We start from the raw sequence: 19,744 nt of genomic DNA, 5'->3' as shown, positions 1-19,744 counted from the left end.
AACTCTTCACTGAAGTATTCTGTTAAAAAATCTCTTTGAAACAGTATGCACAAAAAAAACCAAAAAAGACCTGTAATACTCTGTAATACTGCCAGTCTTCTTCAGACACCTTTCCAGTGCCTTTAGTATGACTGAAGTGAACGGAGTCTCCTTGGATAAGGCAGGAAGACCGGATTGTGGACACAGCTCCCGGGCTCACCTGTGCTTGTGAGCCCCTTGGCTCCCATTCTGCTTTCAACACAGCAGCAAAAGCTGAGCAAAGGTTCTCTTCATCACCTATGGGCCCATCCTTGTTTAGAGAGGATTGCCAAAATAACAGAACATGTAAAAGGTGCCAACACTGTCTTCTCAGATGACCTCTGCAGTCCTTTGACCCTTAAGAAGGCAGCATGACCTGATCTTCAGGCAATCTCTACTACAACAGATCCCCGGCAATGCCTGTGCTACTGTCTCTAGGCTGGCTCAGAGTCTCCGGGGGGAATCTGTAGCACCCAGCCGCTGGCGTCTTCTCCTGGCGGAAGCTCAACCATTTGAAGAGAAGGGGAGGGAAAAAAAAATCCCAATCAGGACGCTTGCACATGCTGTTCTCTGCTTGCTCGCCTGGGTGTTTTGCTGAAGGACTGGGACATCTGCAGAGAAGGGGGAGCGGCGGCGGCCGGAGCGTGCCCTGGTCGGGCTGAAGTTCCTGCAGCGCCGGGGGCTGTGAGTGCGCTCAGCCGGGGGCGAGCGGCGGGGCCGGGATCGCGCTGCCCGGAGCGTACGCAGACAGACGTGATTAAAATTCAAGCCTAATGGCCTCTGGCATAAACAACATTCATCAGCCCGGGACTTGCAATGGATCTAAAGCCGCTCGCAGCAGCACGGCAGAGGAATACAATCGGGAAATGCACGTGAAAATGTGCAAGAAGATTGCCCAGCTCACTAAGGTAAGTCTCGCTGTTGCAGTCTTTCCAGGGAGGTGAGGCTGCCCTGGCCGGGGGGGTCAGGGAATTGTCTCCTCTGGTGCCCTTATCTGACAGGAGGGAAAGGAAGCGGCTCTTCTTAGGCTGTTGCCGAGAGCATCGGTGTGCACAAACTTCCCTGCACACAGTTCCCCCGCGGGGGCTGCAGCCCATCCTTAGGGGTTGCCTTTGTGGCAGCCGCTGGACGCCTCGCACTGCGCTGCTCTAATTACCATAGTGCGACCATAACGGGAGGAGCTCCAGCTCCGCCAGGACGCGGGGTTTGTCTGGAAGCTGGTGAGAGGGATTGACAGAATCCGCTTTTCTTCTAGAATTACGAAGACTGCAAATAATTTGAGTTTATAGGTTCTCAAGTAATACTGTTGCAAAGCTGCAGCCAACGCGTGGTACTACAGTACAATAGTACTCTGAGTCGCAGGTAATTATTCCTGATGTGCATAAGAACTACTTTAAATGACATTTGTAAAAGGAGTTGGAGAAGAGACAGGACTAAATTACGTGGTATATTGTACTTAAAACTTTTAGTCAATACTGAACTATTCAGTATCTTCCACACTGTTGAGAAATAAGAGAAAATATATAGGAAATAGTAGTTATCTATTAACCTATTCTTATGCTGCATCTTTGTCAGTGAGAAAAACATATTTACTATCCTTGCTTACTAATGCAGCTTTTACATGTTCTGTAACTTTGCTGCAATTGATACTTATTAGCAATGAAAAAACATTGAATGAAAATACAGATCAAAGAATAAGTCATTTAGATGTTTAAGTTAGAATGTCTTACTAGTTACAGTGCTATCATTCTCATCTCATGATAGCTACATAACAATGTACATCATGTGCATCAATACAAGAGCTACCTCTACTTACATATACTTCCTATACCTCTTGTACTATATCAATATTTACAAATTCTTTGATTGTATGTTTGTTTAACAGTATTTGTGCACAATAAGCTCCTTACTTCTTCCCATGCATTGTATAATTTTATTCCAGTCATTGTTTCAGATGTCTTTTGCTAATTTCCTACTTTAAAGTATGTGTGGTTTGATTTCTTTAGTTTTGATAAAATTTCCCCTCTTAATGCTTTTCAGTTATCTGAAATAAAGATGATTTATACCTGAGGCTCAAAAAAGTACCTCTGAAAGGCAAATAATTCTGTTTTGGAATGTGGCTTTTAAGAAGCAATTTTCTCTGCAATAACACTACACTTACAGAGAATTCATGGCACAACTGGATTTTGATTACATGCTTTCCCTTCTGAATTCTGTGTAGACTAATGCTGTTGGCAAGCATATAAGAAGCAAAATCTGACACCAGATCAGCTGAAAAATGGCTATATGGGAAATTTGTCATAATAATTTTTGGCCTAGGAATTTTGAGAGCTCCCTTTTAAAGCACTGTTTTCTTGGTTATATTACAGCCCAAATGATTATACTTAAATCCCTTCTAAATTGAAATGGCCCATAGTACTTTTCCTTTTTGTTTCTAACGCAGTATGCAATACTGCTGTGTGTTGTTGCACAGCTGCAACTTCCTGTCTCAGTGACTGTAGAGTCTCATTGATGAGGAGATAATGATCTCATTAATCATCCACTCAGTGTTGTGCCAGGCGAGATTAATACAAAATATGTAAATTATGTATAAGATATAGACCTTGTCTTCACTTTCTTAATAGTCGCTAGGGCCCTCTTCCTACTCTCAAAGGCAAAGAAGTGTGTAAAGGTATCAACAGGAACCGAACTGGGCGAGGTGAAGAGTTTCTGTCCTTGCATGAAGTGCTGATTATGTATTAAGGTGTTGGTTAGAGGAATACTGGGATCCAAGGTGGCAGAGACTGAGAGACGCTCCCATTCTACTGCCGTGATATTTCTGGTTTTGAAGAGGTAGAATATAGAAAGTTTTCATACCTTCAGTCATGCATTTTTCCTGTTCTGCATGTTTTTGGCTGTAGCCACAAAAAATACAAACCTTTAGCACTGTCAATGTTTTGTTTGCTTTGGACCACAGACTACTAGTTTTTTGTAGCTCACTTCTCTTGAAATGGGTGTATTATGTATTGTATTTAATTGTAGCAGAATGCATGACTTTGTAGTTGTTATAAAGTAACACTAATGATGATGTTCAAACTTCTCCATCAGACGCTGGACCCATGGCATGCTACTTCATGCTTTCCCATTTCTTTGTATCTGTTTAGCAGTAACTTCTGTATATGTTTAGCAATAACTTCTGTATCTGTTTGGCAATAATGTGGAGTTTGAGATGCATGTTGACTTTTATAGGCCTTGGGGTGTCATTCCCTGCTGCCTCAAGTTACGGATTTGTAACATCTACTGGCTGTTACAGGATTTTCATGTGCACATGGTTTCTCAGCATAGTCCTTTTTATTTGAAATTGGATGTGAAAGTCAAATCAACTCTTGAAGAAGAGTGTTGAGGATCAGCTTTCATTAACAGAATCCGTTTGGACAGGGCTAACAGGAGCTAGATACGTTGCAGATATCCATGCTATTCAAGCTTCTCTTCAAACCTCTGCCAGTGGGGCTCACACCAAACCTGCTATTCTGGACTGCAGTTCTGAAACCAAGCCCAGTGTGAATACTTAGAAAGGTGACAGTACCTGGTGATCAGAGAGCTACTTAAACCACAAAGTAGTTCCGTTTCCTTCTTAGAAACAAATTCCTAGATACCAAAAAAATACCTAGGGGTATTTTTTACTGAGAGAAAACAGTTGTTCTCAAGTATTTTTTTCCCCTTGAGGTTCACCTGACTCTCTATTGCAAATCTGGGAGCCTTTTTATAACAAGCACATTTTAAATTGCAGTATTACTCGTCAATTAGATTGTTACTAAAAAGAAAGTCTATTAGTCTGGCAAAAATTCTGTGTATGTATGTTGGATACTGTGAGTTGTAACAGAGAAAGAGAGTGCTGATGCAAGGAAAAGTTAATTGCTGGTAAAATGCACTTGCAAACCCTTTTTTCCCTTTAGGGGAAAGAAATGTCAAAGGGAAGCAAGTGTATTCCTCTTCCAGAAGCAACAGCATAGGCAGATGTTCCTTAATGACTCTGTGTGCAGCAGTTCAAAATGTTACACGTTATCACTGCCTATCACCAGCACTCACTAGGAGGTTTAGCCCCTCAGCTCAGTCAGCAAGGTAGAAAATATGACCATTGTTTAATAGGCTTCAGTGAAAAATCAGCCAGAAAAGCAAACCCCTCTTTCTTTTATTGCTTAAGGGAGGGATGGCTGACTTCTGCACTAACATGCTTATTTTTTGTTAGCCTCACTCTTGTGGGTGGAAATTTACTGAAGAATTAGCAAGTGGCCTGGCGCATGTGTGGGGGCACAGACGGTTTGCACCACTTCAGTGTCTTGTAGCAGGGTTATATATTAGGTCTTTTAACCTTTCCTGCTGTATTTGCCATAAATCTATCAGACATTTCTTGGTTTTAGACATGAAATATGATCAAATTTTAATGGTTTATTCTGGAAGCACCTAACAGCTGGATACATCTAACAGAGCACTTCTGTGGTCTACTCATATTCCTGTTGAAAAATGTTGCCTTTTTCACATAGTTTGAGTTTATTGACCTTGTTTGCTGTGATGTGTTGACAGTACTCAGTAACCAGTGCTTACAGTGGTTCAGTTGTTGTGCAGTTAGTTATTGTTATGCTACCAGAGCTCTCCTGTGTGCTTGAGGCTTTTTGATCTCAGCTCTCTAGAGATGTATTCAATATTCTACAAAAATGAAGCAAAATAGAATAGAAGAAAAACTAGGATCATGCTTTTGGAGCAACAGTATTTTTCCTTTGGGCAAGGAATATAAAAAATTATTTTCACGTAGTCAAATAGAGAGAATGTATTTATAAAACTGCTTAAATTATGTGCTAACAAGACCAAAAAAATCAGCCACCCATATCCCCAAGTACTTTCTGATGTATTTTTTTTCATTATTTTTGTGCATAACTTGCTATCAAAGCTAGCATAAGTTTTGCTTATGAGCTGACAAGAATGTGCAGGCTAAGATTTTTAAACTTGTCATTATTATGTTTTTCCTTACAGAAAGTTCCTCCCTAAAAAGGAACTGCTGGATTATTAAATGCATGTGCAATGTCATAAAATAGTGTCGATCAGCTAGTCAAAAGCAGTATTAAAGCCATACTTCTATTGGGAAAAAACCTAGTATCTTATTTAGACAGCTAGAAATTATAATTTAAATTAATTCAAGAGATGGGAATGATGTCTATTTATGGAATTACTTCCATACCATACAAATTTGGCACTAATTATATCAAGTTTGCAGAAAATCTGATGGTTTTAGTAATTGACAAGTCAAGACTACTTTATAATGGAAAGTACATAATGAATTCAAGTCTGTTTATCAATGAATACCGGTTAATGTTTATACTTTTTTGCATATTATTAATATGCAAATTACAGACAATAGGCAATAAAATATCTAATGATCCATTAATTGCACAAAATAAAATTGCAAGCTTATAGCTTTTTCATATTCTTTTTGGTACTATTTAAAAGTACTTTTTTCAGTGATGCTGTAATAGTACCTCTCTCCTAATATTTTCCTTAACCAGTATGTACATGCCAATGTTTTACAACTGTGAAAATTATACCCAAATTAGAAGTCAGTGCCAAGTCAGTTGAAGACATTCTCATGTAAATATTTTGAGCTATGTGTTTTAGGCATTTGAACACTCCAGCATTGAATATTGTATATAAAATACTTTTTTTCCATAAAGTGTCATGTTCTTCCCCCCACCCCGCCTCCAGCAGTCACGTCTTCATTACCTAAAATATTTTGTGTGTTTTATTAAAACAGTTGTAACACTGAGGTAGAACTCCCTTTGTTGCCACCTCTACAGTCATATTAAACACATTATGTGTCTCACTGTTTTTCCTGGCTGTACACAGACTGTATTTAGTCTGATTCTAAAAACTACTTAGCCTGTGATTTTAAGTAGAAACAGATAGGTATGTGAGTTTTGGGTTGTTTTTTTTGGTTTTTTTTTTTTTTGTTTTTTGGTTTTTTTTGGTTTGGTTTGGTTTGGTTTGGTTTTTTTTGGTTTTTTTTTGGTTTGTGCTTAAAGTTAGCAAGAAATCTGTGAATGTAGTTAGTGCAGTACCAAGTCTGAGTTAATTTATCCAACCCCCCAGTGGGCACAATAACTCCAACTTTGCTGTGCTGGTTCAAACTTGGCATTTTACTTTGTGTATATTAATTTGTCTGCCAAAGCTTGGAGACAGCAGAGCACACACAACTCTGCTACTGAGGAAATATCGCCTTTATTTCATAAAGAAACTACAAACTGTCTGTCTGCTTTCAAATAGGGATTTTTTTTTTCCTTAAGTTAATGACCTGGGTGAAATTCTTCTGAAGGAAGATTTTTTTTTTATGTGATTGTCATTCAGAACTTTGCCTGACTTGGTTTTTAGGCACTTAAACACAGTTTTAACTTAGAACAGTTTACTGCCAGAGAAGTATTCTGCTTTCATTATCTTTGGAAGCTACAGCATCTGGCTGTGACTATGCACCAACTGGTTGTAACTATATAACCCTCTTAGAAGGTTATAGAAGAGATACCTTTAAATGTTTTTTATTAAGATAATAATATGCCTTAGTATTTCATAAAAATAATGAATTTCTGTAGACATTGCAATCAACTCATTGCTGCTACATTCTTTGCAGACTGCTTCCACTTTTTCTGATGATAAATGGTAGTTAAACTTTCTTGGGTTTATGATCATTGGTGCAATCCCAGAAGGTGTCCAGCACATGCTTAATAAGAATATCTTCCTGAAATGGTGACATGAGTTGTGGCTGTATTCAATCTAGCTCCATTTTACTGTTACAAATGTTTGTGTCAAAATATCCTGGGTACATAAGGAGCAGTGTAGTTATTGTGATGTATATTATGTAGCCCTTTAGCTTCATAACACTATATTGACTTGGGGTCCAGTGATGCTGTTTTGAAAACAAGGAGATAAACTGAAAGAAAAATATCTTTTAAAAACCACTATGTTCAGGTCTGTCTGGGACAACAGCCTGATTCTGATGGTGGCCAGAAAGTTACAGGAATATGACATGCATCTGGTGCTCTTGTCTAAAGGTTCATTGCCTTCATTGATCTGTGAGATTTTCCAGATACTGGCAGAGTATCTTAATACTTCCTTGCCCTAACTGGATTTGTATTCAATACATTTTACAATAACTTCTTGCGTTCCTGTGATCTTTTATTTGAATTTGCTTACAGCAGCAAGAACTTAAATTTTGGTGCCTGTAGTAGCAGAAACTGGTATTATAAATTCATAGATACCTGAGGGTTCTGATGGCTTCTTTTCTCAATTAGCGAAGTATGAAGAATGTATAAAAATATTTTAAATTTTTAAAAATCCTCTCTGAGAATGCAAGCTACAGGAAAGTAAGAATTTTATCCAATCTGAATAATGCTTTAGTTTGAATTAGAAAGAAATAGGACTCATTTTATCTATGCTTATCACAGATCTACATAAAGGGCAAAACTTGCAATAAATATTATATTATAATATTTGTCTTTACAAAATCATGTATTTGTTTGGGAAAAATCTCTTCCACCTCAAGCTGTAATTAAATCAACAGTTCTACAGCTTACATTTGCAACACTTTCAAATCCTACTATGTTTAAAGTAAATACGTGGAAAGATGGGAATCAGGTGAGAGCTTACTTGACAAGTCTCTTTGGGTACTGTATTTATTGTAAAATTGGACAATGTTGCTTTATTGTATTCTGCAAATCAGAAGGTATTTCAAAGCATAAAATTTCAGGTAAACATCTAGAATTATTTAAAAAAACAACAAAACAGAACTGAAAGCACTGAATATATGTCTGCAATTTAGACTCTTTAAAGTTCTTTAAAAGTCTGGGATATAATGAAACATTTCACAAAATAGGCTGTTATTTTAGCAGATGAATTCTATCACCACTGTATTTAAATCTGGTTGATGAAATGCATTAGCTCATATTTTTGAAGCATAATTGGCACCAAACTTTTATGAGTTTTAGATATGTTTCTATCCTAGAAGAGCTTGATATGTAACAAAAACCAGAGCTAAATTATCATTGAATTTCATGGAAATAAGGTCTTTTTTTTTTCTATTGACACAGAATTGGTGACTTCACTTGTATACTAAAAATTCACCTGGTCTACAGTGACAACAACGGACAGAGGACAAAAATTTGTCAGACACATCCTCTACTTCTTGCACATTATACATCTGATAGAGCAATTAGACACAGACAAATAAATTCAGCAATTCTGGAGACATTTTTGGGGTTTATGCAACACAGATTAGTCTTGTGACACTGCAGTCAAGACATTTCCTGGACACCCAATTAACTTTTGTGGTTCTGCAGCACATTTTTTCTGTGTTGAAATGATTGGTGTCTTTTTTAGCACCTGCTTTGCTTGTGGAAATATTCTTGCAATATAATTTTACCTTCCTAATTCTTAAATTGTCTGGCAATTATTCTTGTAGCTTATTAGAAACTGTAAAATACAAATGAGGGACAGCTGGATGTCTCTTTAGTAAAATTTAGGCCAGAGCTCATTTTATGTTAGATCACACTTGAGAGACTGGGTGCAATACATAAACTACAATTTTGTGTGTTCAGTATTACATTACACCAAGGAGAAAAATAAAAAGGTAAAAGATGGGACCAAATAAATGTACCTGTGTTATTTTCTTGTATTAAATTTAAACTAAAGGGGGGGGGGGGGATGGGAAACAAAGGGAGTGGCAGAAAGAGTCAAAAAATATGCCAAAATATATTGGAAACCTGTAGACATTTTATGCTTATGCTTTCTTGATACATTTTAGTATGTCATTATATTTTTTTGGACTGACTGTAACACATGGTATGTATAGCAAGGGGTAATATATTCAAATTTGAAGAATTTAAGATTAACTTCCCCTCTTCTGCTGTCAATCTCTAGATGAGGCAAGCTTGAGACACATTCAGGGTGTGAGACATTGCACCATGAGCTTCTGCCCAAGAGACATCAGATCATCTAAACACAGGTGGATTTATTTTGTACAAAGACGTTGGGTACCTTTGTGCTGCACCACCTCACTCTTCCATTTATTATCATGGATGAAAGGATATAGATTCACCCTGAAATAATAGAAACCTTCTGAAGCAAAATCCTGTTTTATTATCATAATTAGGATTCATTCTGGTGTAGGATACAAGCCATGCACCTCTTCTGAAACACTTTGGGATGTTTGGAGTGACAACTTGTTTAAAGCTTCTCTCATGCTACACAACACTACATATATGTTTATGTTATGAACAGTTGTTCCAAATATTTGGATGTATGAAATTATCCCTGTGCTTTCAGGGAACCACAGAGAATACAAGGAGAGAGTTGAGACTTAGAACTAAGATCATACCTTAGAGAAGTATAATTTATCACTTACCACCTATGTCTGAAATCAGCATAGATGTAAAATGGGATCAGCATTGTAGGTAGTCATAGCCTAGGCCTGTACCTTAATTAAAAGACATTATTCTTCAATGTTAGAACATGAGAGACTGATTAGAATATTAATTAATAAATTGTGGAAAGTGGATTTATTTTCTAGAAAGCCTGTAGAGTTGCTGACAGAGGAGGCTAAGGGATAGAGGAACCATTTTTTAAAATAACTGAAGTTATTTTTTATAATTTCTCTGTCCTTTGTTTTTAAAAAAGACCATTTAAGACTGGTGTGTTTGTCAGTACCTCACTCTGCTCTGCTCAGCAAATAGACAAGATGAGTTCAAAGAAACAAATTCACTTTCTAGTGAAGACAAGATATTGTTGCTGCTAGTGAAAAGGAGATGATGCATGGACTCATCTGGCATCAGTGAGCCTCTAGCAAACTTCTGCCTTAGTAATAGAAGTTTTTCTCCTTCCCTGCTTTGTGTAGCATGCTGCTGGGAGTACCCTGTTTGGCATTTTCATCATACTTCTCTTTCTTTTAGTCAGAAAGGTTTTGTGTCTACTAGCTTGGGCCTGAAAAAATAATATTTGTGATCTTTTGTTTTTCTTTGATTCATCTTAGTATCCTCGCTCCACCTTCCATATCAAATTGTCTTAGTTCTTATTCAGCTGGAAAAGCAACCTGCTAGAACCAGTTTTTTCATTATGATAGTCAGGTTCCTCTAAGAATAGTATTCAACAGTACTGTAGGAAGAAAGTAATTTTTTGTTTGAATGTTTTAACTATGTCTTCACTGTTAAGGTGCAGTTGAATGTTTTCTTTTTCTATTTTGTTTTGTTTTGGTTTGGGTTTTTTGTTTGTTATTTTATATCTCCATAAGAAAAATGAGAAAGGAAATGCTATTTAGATTTACAACATTTGGAGGACAAAAAATAGGACAAATAAGATGCATTCACATTCTCTGTACTGTTAATATTCAAGTGTATATGTGCAATAATTTTTTTACCAATCTGCCATACACTCAGGTGTTATAAATTCAGTACAGTGTTTCCCAATACATTTGGTTTTGGAGAGGTGTGAGGAGGCAGAAGCCTCACTTCCTGTTATAGTAGTGACTCCAAGAGCAATGATGTGCTCTTTTCATTTGAAAGCTATTCTGTCTGTACTGTCAAATGATCAGTCTTAGAGCTGCTTTTTAAAAGCTGTTTATCAACACAGCTGTTAAAGGATTTACACCACATTAGTGTACACTCACAATGTACAGGTTTGAAATAATTTTTCAGTATTTTTCCTTTCAGCACATAAAGCACTGGATTCATCTTGTATAACTCCAGTCTTCAAAATGAGGTATCTGGAATAGGAATATAGGAGCTATATTCAGTAGGGACTGAAAGGCACATGGGAAGGGCTTGAATTTCATAAAGTAGAGAGCAGCAGCTGTCTCAAAACTAAATCTTTTAAGAAGGTTAAGATATGGAGGAGTCAGTTTCAACACTCAAGCTTGAAGATTAAATTTAAGGACATGCAAATCAAAATGCTTCACTGTGGTTCTAACCAGTATTGAACAGAAGTGTAGGATTAATAGATGGGGCAGGGAGGCCAGGTTTTTCCATTGTGGGAATCCAGGACATCCCTCTGGCTGCCCTGGAAGGTCTGGGACCCTGGCAGGGGGTCAGGAACCCCCTCTACAGAGCCCCCAGAGACACTGTCTGTGATCTCTGTCCATGGAAAAGAGTTTTCAATCTTAAAGGATGAATTACCAGCTCTGAGTGTTTGATATGAGTAATAATTAGTGTGGCACGGGTGCAAAAGTAGAATTTTAGGATTCTAAATAAGGGGTTCAAAGGAGACAAGATAGAAGAAATTAGGTGTGCCTTGTCTTCTTCTTCATGCCATCCATGTTTCACTGTAGTGTTAACATTTTTCTATTAGTTTAAACTAGGGACACACTGTTTAACGTAAGTGACAGATATTAGCACATTATTGTAAATATAGCACACATAGTTTCTAGTATATATGTTTGTAACATCCCTCTAAGGGGCAGAGCTCCACACACTGTCCTGCAACAGAGACCTACAACAGGTCAGACAGAACATGTTATAGATAAGCAAGAATAAACAACCTTGAAAACCAACACAAATTAATTACCACTTCTTTTTTTGCAGCAAAGCTGAAAGACAAAGACTTTCTACATTCTCAAGATCATTGAAATACCATAAATTCTGACATTCCATTGTTTTAGATAACTCTCCTAAGGTGCTGCTTGTAGTCTAATGCTTAGTGGAATTTGGGAAATCTGTATCATTAGGTCATATTTTAGAGGAATCCTGAACACAACATAGCATGAGACAGGCCATGGTGATTTACTAGATAAATTTATCATTGAGTGAAAGTCTGAGTCACAAAGGTTGGATGTTCATTTCTGTTTTAGTGGTGGAATGAAATACAGAAATATGATCATCAGCATCTGACCTAGTTAACTGAAGAGTTACCCAACCTAATTGCTAGTCATTCAGTGTGGAAAATCTGGGCAAGAATAATCTCCTTGGAGTTTTTATGTCTGTCTTCTGAATAGATAAGAACTGATCATAGAATGATTTTGTGAGATGAAGAAATCTGCTCAGTATACTTTAACTCTCAATTTCAAAGGAAAATGGTTAAAAATAACAGAGAGGAATTAATGGCTTGCAATCTAAGGCCCCAAAATATACCTATCTAAATGTAGACAATAACTTCTTGTTTTATATTCTTCTGAAATATGATGTTGTTATTCTATTTTGTCAAATGTTTATCGATAAATATATTTGGAATGTGTTTTGCATTTGTGGCTTTTTAAGGTTTATGTACCTAATTGATTACTGCCAGGTAGGAAACTGACTATACACAGATGTATTTGTGTATTTACTTTCATTTATGGTTGACTGAAATTCAATGTGTTATATACAGATAGCACAAAAAGTGGTTGGACACAAATAAGCAAATTCAATAATTCTGAAGGCATCTTCAGAATCTGGACTTGTATAACACATTGCAGGGTTGTGACACTTATTCTGGTCATGACACTGAACTGTCAATTGAGACTTGTCCTGATAAAGGCTTGAAGATTATAGGGCCACAACTCTAGCATAATTAAAGAATTGTGTCATTGTTTCTGTATTTATTTATTTATCTACTTACTTAAGGCTATGATTTTCTCAAACATTGTCTAATAATCTTTTGATTAACTTCTGTGGGCTCAGAGCAGACTGAAAATACCTGTCAAAACTTGGGTACAAATTCCAAACCTAGTTTTTTAGAGCAGTAATTTATCCCTAAAAAACCCTAACCAACCAAGCAAGTCAAAAACCTTCATACATAATGTTGGTCTCCTTGAGTTAGATAACTATGTCCAGCAGAAACTGGATTAGCCCCTATATGTCCTAATGGAGGTCTGAAAAGACAAGCATGTGTCTTTTTAAGGCAATTATTTTCTTGTGCAATTATATGTAGCTGTAAATTTAACTTGGGCATTGACTCTTCATTTCAGGCTACTGTGGGCTTCTAATAGTGTTTCCTTTTTTGAAGCAGTAGTAGAGTGCTTGTACAACAGCTTCAGTGAGAGATATTTGGTGTGTGTTATGGTAACAGATGAAGCCTGCTTAGGGTAATATGGCCTTACAGTCATGAGAATTATTATTCTGCATTTTATAAAAGAAAATAAAGCATTAAAGAGTTTTAATCAGTTGTTTAATAAAATTACTTATTGTCACAGAGATTTGCTTGAATCTGCTAAGAGCTGCTTTGAGATTTATAGTTGTTACTGAAATGGTAGGAGAAAAACCCTGAAACACATTGCCTGAACACTTCTCAGAATCAAGTCAAAAGATGCTTGCAGTTAGGTAATAACTACCCTGAAATGCTGACCAAACTGACTTGTCAGGAGTGTGATTCCAGGAGTGCATCTTCCATGATGTTTTGACTGAAGTCTGGAGTGCAGAATTTAATTTACTTTTCATACTTTCATTTACATCAAGAAGAAATTTTGGTCCACATGAACTGCATGTCAGGACCTCAGGTTTCACTGTTCAGATTTGTCCTACTGGTCCCCAGCACTTTGTCATGCTGAAGGCAATGTGGCCTTTAGGGGTCCTGCTGCACTGAAGGTCAGATGAACTGGACTTCAGATGAAGAGTCAGATAGCTGGAGAAGGGACCCAACTTCCTTGTTTGTATTAGAGCTCAAACTAGTGTCATGAAATTAAAACTTACCTAGAATAAAAAATAAATTTCTGACAAAAAGTAAAAAAAAATCGTTTGTCACAGTATTTTCTTCATTTTTTTATGGTTTTTCAGTTTATAATTGTCCCTTCTGTTCCTAGTGGGGGAAAAAAAAAAACTCAAACAACAAAGAGACAGCATCATCAAAAAAAATTAATATATGGCAGTAATTCTCTTTTAGTGTTTAACACCTTGATTAATACAGTAACTGGATTAATGGCTATTGTTCACAAGATAATTAATTTTTATATTTTTCTTGTTTGATAGGTGATATATGCCCTGAACACTAAGAATGATGAATATGAGGACAGTATACAGGCTTTGAGAGAAGCTCATGAAGAAGAAATTCAGAATATTCTTGCTGAGACAAGAGAAACTATTCTCCAGTGTAAAAGCAAAATTGAAGAAGAACAGTTACTGAGAAAGCATATTCAGGCCCTTGAAGTTGCAGTAGCACAACACAAGAGATTGAAGGAAGAAGCCTTAGCAGAGTTAATACTGTGTAGAAAGCAAGCAGAAGAGGAGTCAAGAACGAAAGAGAAAAAAGCACAGACAGGCCTTTCTACAGACACGGTAGATAACACTGCAGGCTTTGAAAATAAACTTCCACATTTAAATCAGGAGTTTGATGGACTGCTCCATGAATGCAAAGCATTAAGAGGAGAAAATCCAGATACAAAAGTAAATTTAGATGAAAAATGTAGCATGGAAAGGCACTCTGTAATGAATGAGATGGAAAACCTGAAGAGCAAAAATCAGAAAACCTCTGAAGAATATACTCAGAAAACAAGAAAACTGCAAACCCCTTGTGAGACAGAAAAAGAGACTTTGAAAAAAGCCATGCAGCAATCTGTGCTAGAAACAAACTGCCAACAAGGAGAAATGGAGCAAAAGATGAGCTCAGAGGCTGAGGAAGGCTTTTTGCTGCAGCAGGTAAAGAAGCTGGAAGCAGACCTAGAGGAGAAAAGCCAGAAGATAAATGAGAGGAGGAAGCATTCCCAGAAGCTGAAGGAGCGAATACAGGTAGAGTATGAGACTGTAATCCCAATCTCTGCCTGAGAAAGTGAAAATTATAAATTCTTTAAAATTTGGGAGAGGAGGGTCTTTTAAAGATCATGGTGATACAAATGCTTTTTAAGTAGTAAAGCAGTTTTAGAGGCTTAGAATTGACATAAGAGTGATATAATGCTGGCAGCTTTAAAGAAAGAGTTAAGATGATTAGTAACTCATTAGGAGAACACTTTGAACACTATAATTTGTATTCCTTGAGGGAGGAGTGAAGTAAAACTTATCTGTTGGCTGAAGAGAGTTTTACTTTTTCTGCCCAGAAATGTGACAAGAACAATGATCAGTCACTGCTGCTACCAATGAATGTTTACAGAGTACATCCTCCTTTTTCCTTGTGGTTGCCAATAGCTCAGTGCATGGATATAAAGAGGGTTAGATATGAAACCGGAGCTGGCAGTTCAGGAATCAAGTTTTTTGTATGACTTTTGCAGCAGTGGCTTGTACCAAGTGCCATTTAATGAAGTGCCTTTACACTTGTGAAGTTTTATGTGCTGAGCCAAGCAATTTTGGCCATTGGTTCTCACCTTGCACTTTGCCTGCCCACCCTCACTGCTGTGTATCTCTGTGTATCTATACATCTGCAGCACAGCTCAGCAGACCCTTCCTGGCTGCATCATGTGTCAGATGCAGTTTCAGAGGTTGGCATGTCATGGGAAATCTGCCAAACAGCTGCTTTTGGTACATGAGGTCAGAGTGCAGGAGAAATGCTTATGCAGAGTGCTGAAATTCAAGCACCCAGCCATGCTCTGTGCTCAACAGTTCAACTTCCTTCTGATACTTTTGGTCCTTTATATCACATAAACTCACCTACCAGACATGCCCCCAGCCCTATGGCAGCAATTTCTATATTAGACAAGAAGTAAGGCCTAGACTTTGAAGGTCTGGATTTGGAGTATTACAGAATAACAAAAATTGTTTCCTAATGGGAAAGAAGATTTTCTTCCTTTAGAGGAAGAGAGCCCCAGAATTCTGCAGGGAGCAAGGTCAGCCCAGTCAGCTGTGTTCTTCCAAGGCAGCTCTTAACTGCTTTCACCATCTGCCCTCACATCTTGCTTGCCATTATTGTTTTGCTGATGATGCAGAGTTCTGAGCTACTTCTTTGAGGATGTTCTTAGAGGGAGTTTAGCCTTTAATACAGTTCCTACCTATTTGTTTTACAAAATCAGAGGATGAATTGAATACACCTTCCCCAACATTATTCAGATTTCATTTTCTCAGTGTGTAGATCTGTAGCAGAACAACCTCTATCTTTTACAGAAAAGTGCAGAGGAGACAGTGGCAGACATGCAGATAAGCCCTTTGTTTTTTATTGAGTCAGTCTGTAATATCTATTTCAATACTAAAAAGTATCCTGGCTCTGTAGAAATTGGAAGCATTAGAGGGAAAAAAAGAAAGCAAGATTTTGATTTTTTTTTGTGGGTACATTAGGTGATGTTCAGGGACAATTAAGAATAAACACATGAAAATTTATGCACAAGGTTTACTCTTCTGATTTATTGTATAAGAAATGCAATAATTTAGGAACAAATTATGTAAAATATTACATTATTTGTGGAAGTGGAAGATGAATTACATTATTTGTGGAAGTGGAAGTAAAAGTAAGTAAGTAAGTGTCATTAGCAACTTATTTTCTAGATTCAGTATCAAGTGGATAAAACTGAAATATTTTCTGAAGGACATATGTTCAACTCGTAAATTTCAAATTCTCTAAGTCTGTGGAATGAGGCTGATTTGCATACCACTTGAGCATATTGCTTTGAATCTTTTAAGAGATACCTTCAGACTAGGATAAATCTGGAAGGAGGAAAAGAGTTTGACATGATGTTGTTTTCTATTTCTTTACAGTTTGAACAAAAAAAATTTAAAATTTCTCCTTTTTAAATTGACTCTTTTGCCACCATTAAATACATTTTTTTCAGACTTCTATGGATGATGGCAGGCAGGGCACTAGAAACACCTTCTTAATCAGAAACACCTTTGAGCATTAGTAAATACTAGCAGGAAAAGCTTTAAAAGGCTTGAAAGGTAAAAGGACTGTTGATTCAACAAGATGAATTTTCCTCTTTTCTCCTTAGTGTATGCCAAGAAGCTTGAGACCTTGATGCATTATATTAGTACACATCTATTATTACTGCTGTAAAAGGGAGAATACAAAGTTTGACAAATCATTAAGTCTGATCTGTTCAGTCTAGTTTTGGAAGAATACTGGCATATATGCCAGAGGTAAAAGTAACAAGCTTACCTTGAAATTTTGAGCTACAGAGAGTGTTAAATACTATTAATAAATGTTAGTTTTAACCCTGAGGTTTTACTTGACATTTATGTAGGGAAAAAAAGGCAATTTTATCTGAGTATTGCAGTATTACACTAGACATCTGAAACTGCAACTAGAACCTCCAGAAATAGAACATTCAGTATGGTTCAAATTTTTTCCATTAGTTATGGAAAGACAACTCCCAGCAAAGTCTGTAGGACAAAATTTTTTCTGAGTTTAGGCATCTGTATAATGGATTATGTTACAAACTGTTGTATTTCAGCAATTGAAAAAACCTAATTAATATTAATTAAATTTTGGCATAAATTGTCATGAAATTATTAAAAGTATAACCAATTTTAAGTTTAGGATAATCTCAGACATCTTTTAGATGGTAACTATTGATGGGTATTCACTTTACAATGATGCCAATTATGTGTAAGGGAAGGGCTCCACATCACAAATATTCTGGCAGCAGTGACAGTTTGAGGGTATGGAAGAGCAAAAAAAGCAAAAAAATGCATTTAAACCAGCTCTGTAGGTGATTTATATCATGGAACACCAAGAGGGAAAATGACCATTTATTTCTTATTACAAGAAAATTACATATGTAATAAACGTGAAAGTAATGTCATGCATATTCTAGGATATGGAAGTGTAGCTTAAGTGAACACAGCAAGAAATTCTGGGATCAAAATGTATAGTGAAAAAAGAGGAAGAAGATCTAAGTGTAGTCAAAGAGAGAAATTCACATCAAGAAAAGGGAATCCTGCATAAAGCAGGTAAGATGCTCATTAATGTCATTCTAAAGTATTTCCCATGTTAGTAGTCATTGATATTGGAAATTCTGCAAGTTATTTATGCTACTTGAAATGTAAATTTCAGTACCACAAAAGATATAGAAGTGATATTGAATTCCCAAAGCAAAGCTGTTAAAAAAGTAGATGAATTGAAACATCAAATAATGCAGCTCCAGCAAATGATTTGTACCAGAGAGAGTCTAAGAGCAACTCTGAAGATGTGCAAGAGCTTTAACAGGTGATTTGCTCTCAAATATTCAAAGACATGCTATGCCAAAAGTACTGAAATCAACGTCAGGGTTTTTTTTTATGCTCGATGGCTTTATTGTACAGGAGTCAATCCTGTAAAATTCCCAGATCCCTGAGCTCATTCTGTGGAACACTCACTTCTGTTCATAACCTGAAGTGCATGAGTTTCTGTAAAGACAGCAAAGGAGTCCTTGGGCTAGACCAGGGCATGGTGTTCAACTGCGTCTGTAACCAAATCCTTAAAGAGAACAATGTCTAAGGCAGACTTTCTCTGCTGATGTCTGGAATACTGATTTATTTATTTTTAAATACAGAAAATGATCATTTTGAAAAGCTGTGCAGAAATGATAGCAGGAATAAACTCAGTAAAATCAGGAATGTGTGCATCCTGAGAGTACCCTCTGTACAGTATCTCCCCTCAAGCAATTGTTCAGCCCTGAGTCTTTTCTATACTTTTTTTGTTCTCTTTAACTATTGTTAAGATAGCTTTTAGGAAAATTAGACTTGGCATCACACTCAGCAAATCATCTACTGTACTTTTTTATGGGACTAAGGATGTCCTTGAGGGAGCCTGCATGGTTGGAAGTGAGTTACACCCCCAAGCTCAAACCAGAGCAGCAAAAAACTCCAAATCATTCCTAAACTGCAGAAAAGGCTGAATCAGTACAGTTTTACATTTTTAACTAAAATAAAGCCAATATTTTTCAATGGGGTATTACCATCTAAATAACATTTTTACTGCAAAATAGACTACAGTGACCCCAGAGTTCTACCCTGGGGATTTTTTTGGTACAATATATCTAGTGTGTTTTATAGACTATGGAAACTGTAGCTGTTTACAAAGAGGGTATGAATAAAAGAGAGAACTTTCTTTGTGAAATCAAGCATCAGTCCTATAAGGAAAAGATTTTTCTGAAGGAATAGCTGTTAAAAGCAATAGTAGATCATGTAATGAAGGCTAAAAAGGAAATCAGGCCAGTCTAAGACTTCATGGAATCTGGAAAAAAAAAAAACAAAAAAACCAGAAGGTAGGAATGTTCTTCTATTTATAGATGCTTTAATTCATCTGGTTTTAATCATATTGGTCACAGCAACATCATTTGAATTATGCTCACTCTAGGCACTTTGAATTAACATAAAATGCCAGGATTTTCTTGCTACAGAAAAAAATCAGAAAAAGAAGAAAAAAAAAATAGTCAGACCGATTTATTTCTGTGAAAAGCTCCAAAGACATAAAGGTGAATTTATCCTTGATGGGATAAATGGCCTTCTTACCAATAATTGCCCTTGCATTCTTTGCATGTGGTAGTTGGAGTGTTTTATAGAAGAGCCTTCCTGAAGAAGAATGTATTGTGGTTGCTATTCCAATTTCTGAGTTAAATTTTCATGGATTTCTGCTGTGATAAATTTATTTAATCAGAATTTTGTATTGATTAGGAAGAGGATCTAATTCTGCAAAGTGCTGGTAAATTAATTCAGAGTGCATGTGTTATCAATGTAATTGCAACTATTTACAATGCATACATATATGTGTATATATATGTATATATATATATGTATATATATATGTGTGTGTATATATATATATATATATATATATGTATGTATGTGTATATATATATATGTCCTTATTTAACTTTAGTCAGAATGATGGCTCATCTTCATGTAGATCCAAA

At 36.5% G+C, this 19,744-nt stretch overlaps 1 protein-coding gene across 2 annotated transcripts in view; it reads left to right on the top strand.

Annotated features, from left to right (window-relative positions):
• The first annotated feature begins 260 nt into the window (after positions 1-260).
• FAM184B (family with sequence similarity 184 member B) overlaps positions 261-19,744 on the top strand; it is a 37,509-nt gene continuing 18,025 nt past the window's right edge. The window contains exons 1-2 of one of the 2 annotated variants that reach the window (XM_031504572.2): positions 261-926; positions 13,965-14,720. In XM_031504572.2, the coding sequence (XP_031360432.2) occupies positions 792-926; positions 13,965-14,720 (891 nt within the window). In that variant the 5' untranslated portion in view covers positions 261-791. The remainder of the gene's footprint in view (positions 927-13,964; positions 14,721-19,744) is intronic. The other variant, XM_077782778.1, reaches the window with a different exon arrangement.

This window comes from Lonchura striata, chromosome 4 (assembly GCF_046129695.1).
Source record: "Lonchura striata isolate bLonStr1 chromosome 4, bLonStr1.mat, whole genome shotgun sequence".
Lineage (NCBI taxonomy): Eukaryota > Metazoa > Chordata > Aves > Passeriformes > Estrildidae > Lonchura > Lonchura striata.
Note: the sequence above shows the minus strand (reverse complement) of the source record. Positions and strands in the feature narration are given on the sequence as shown.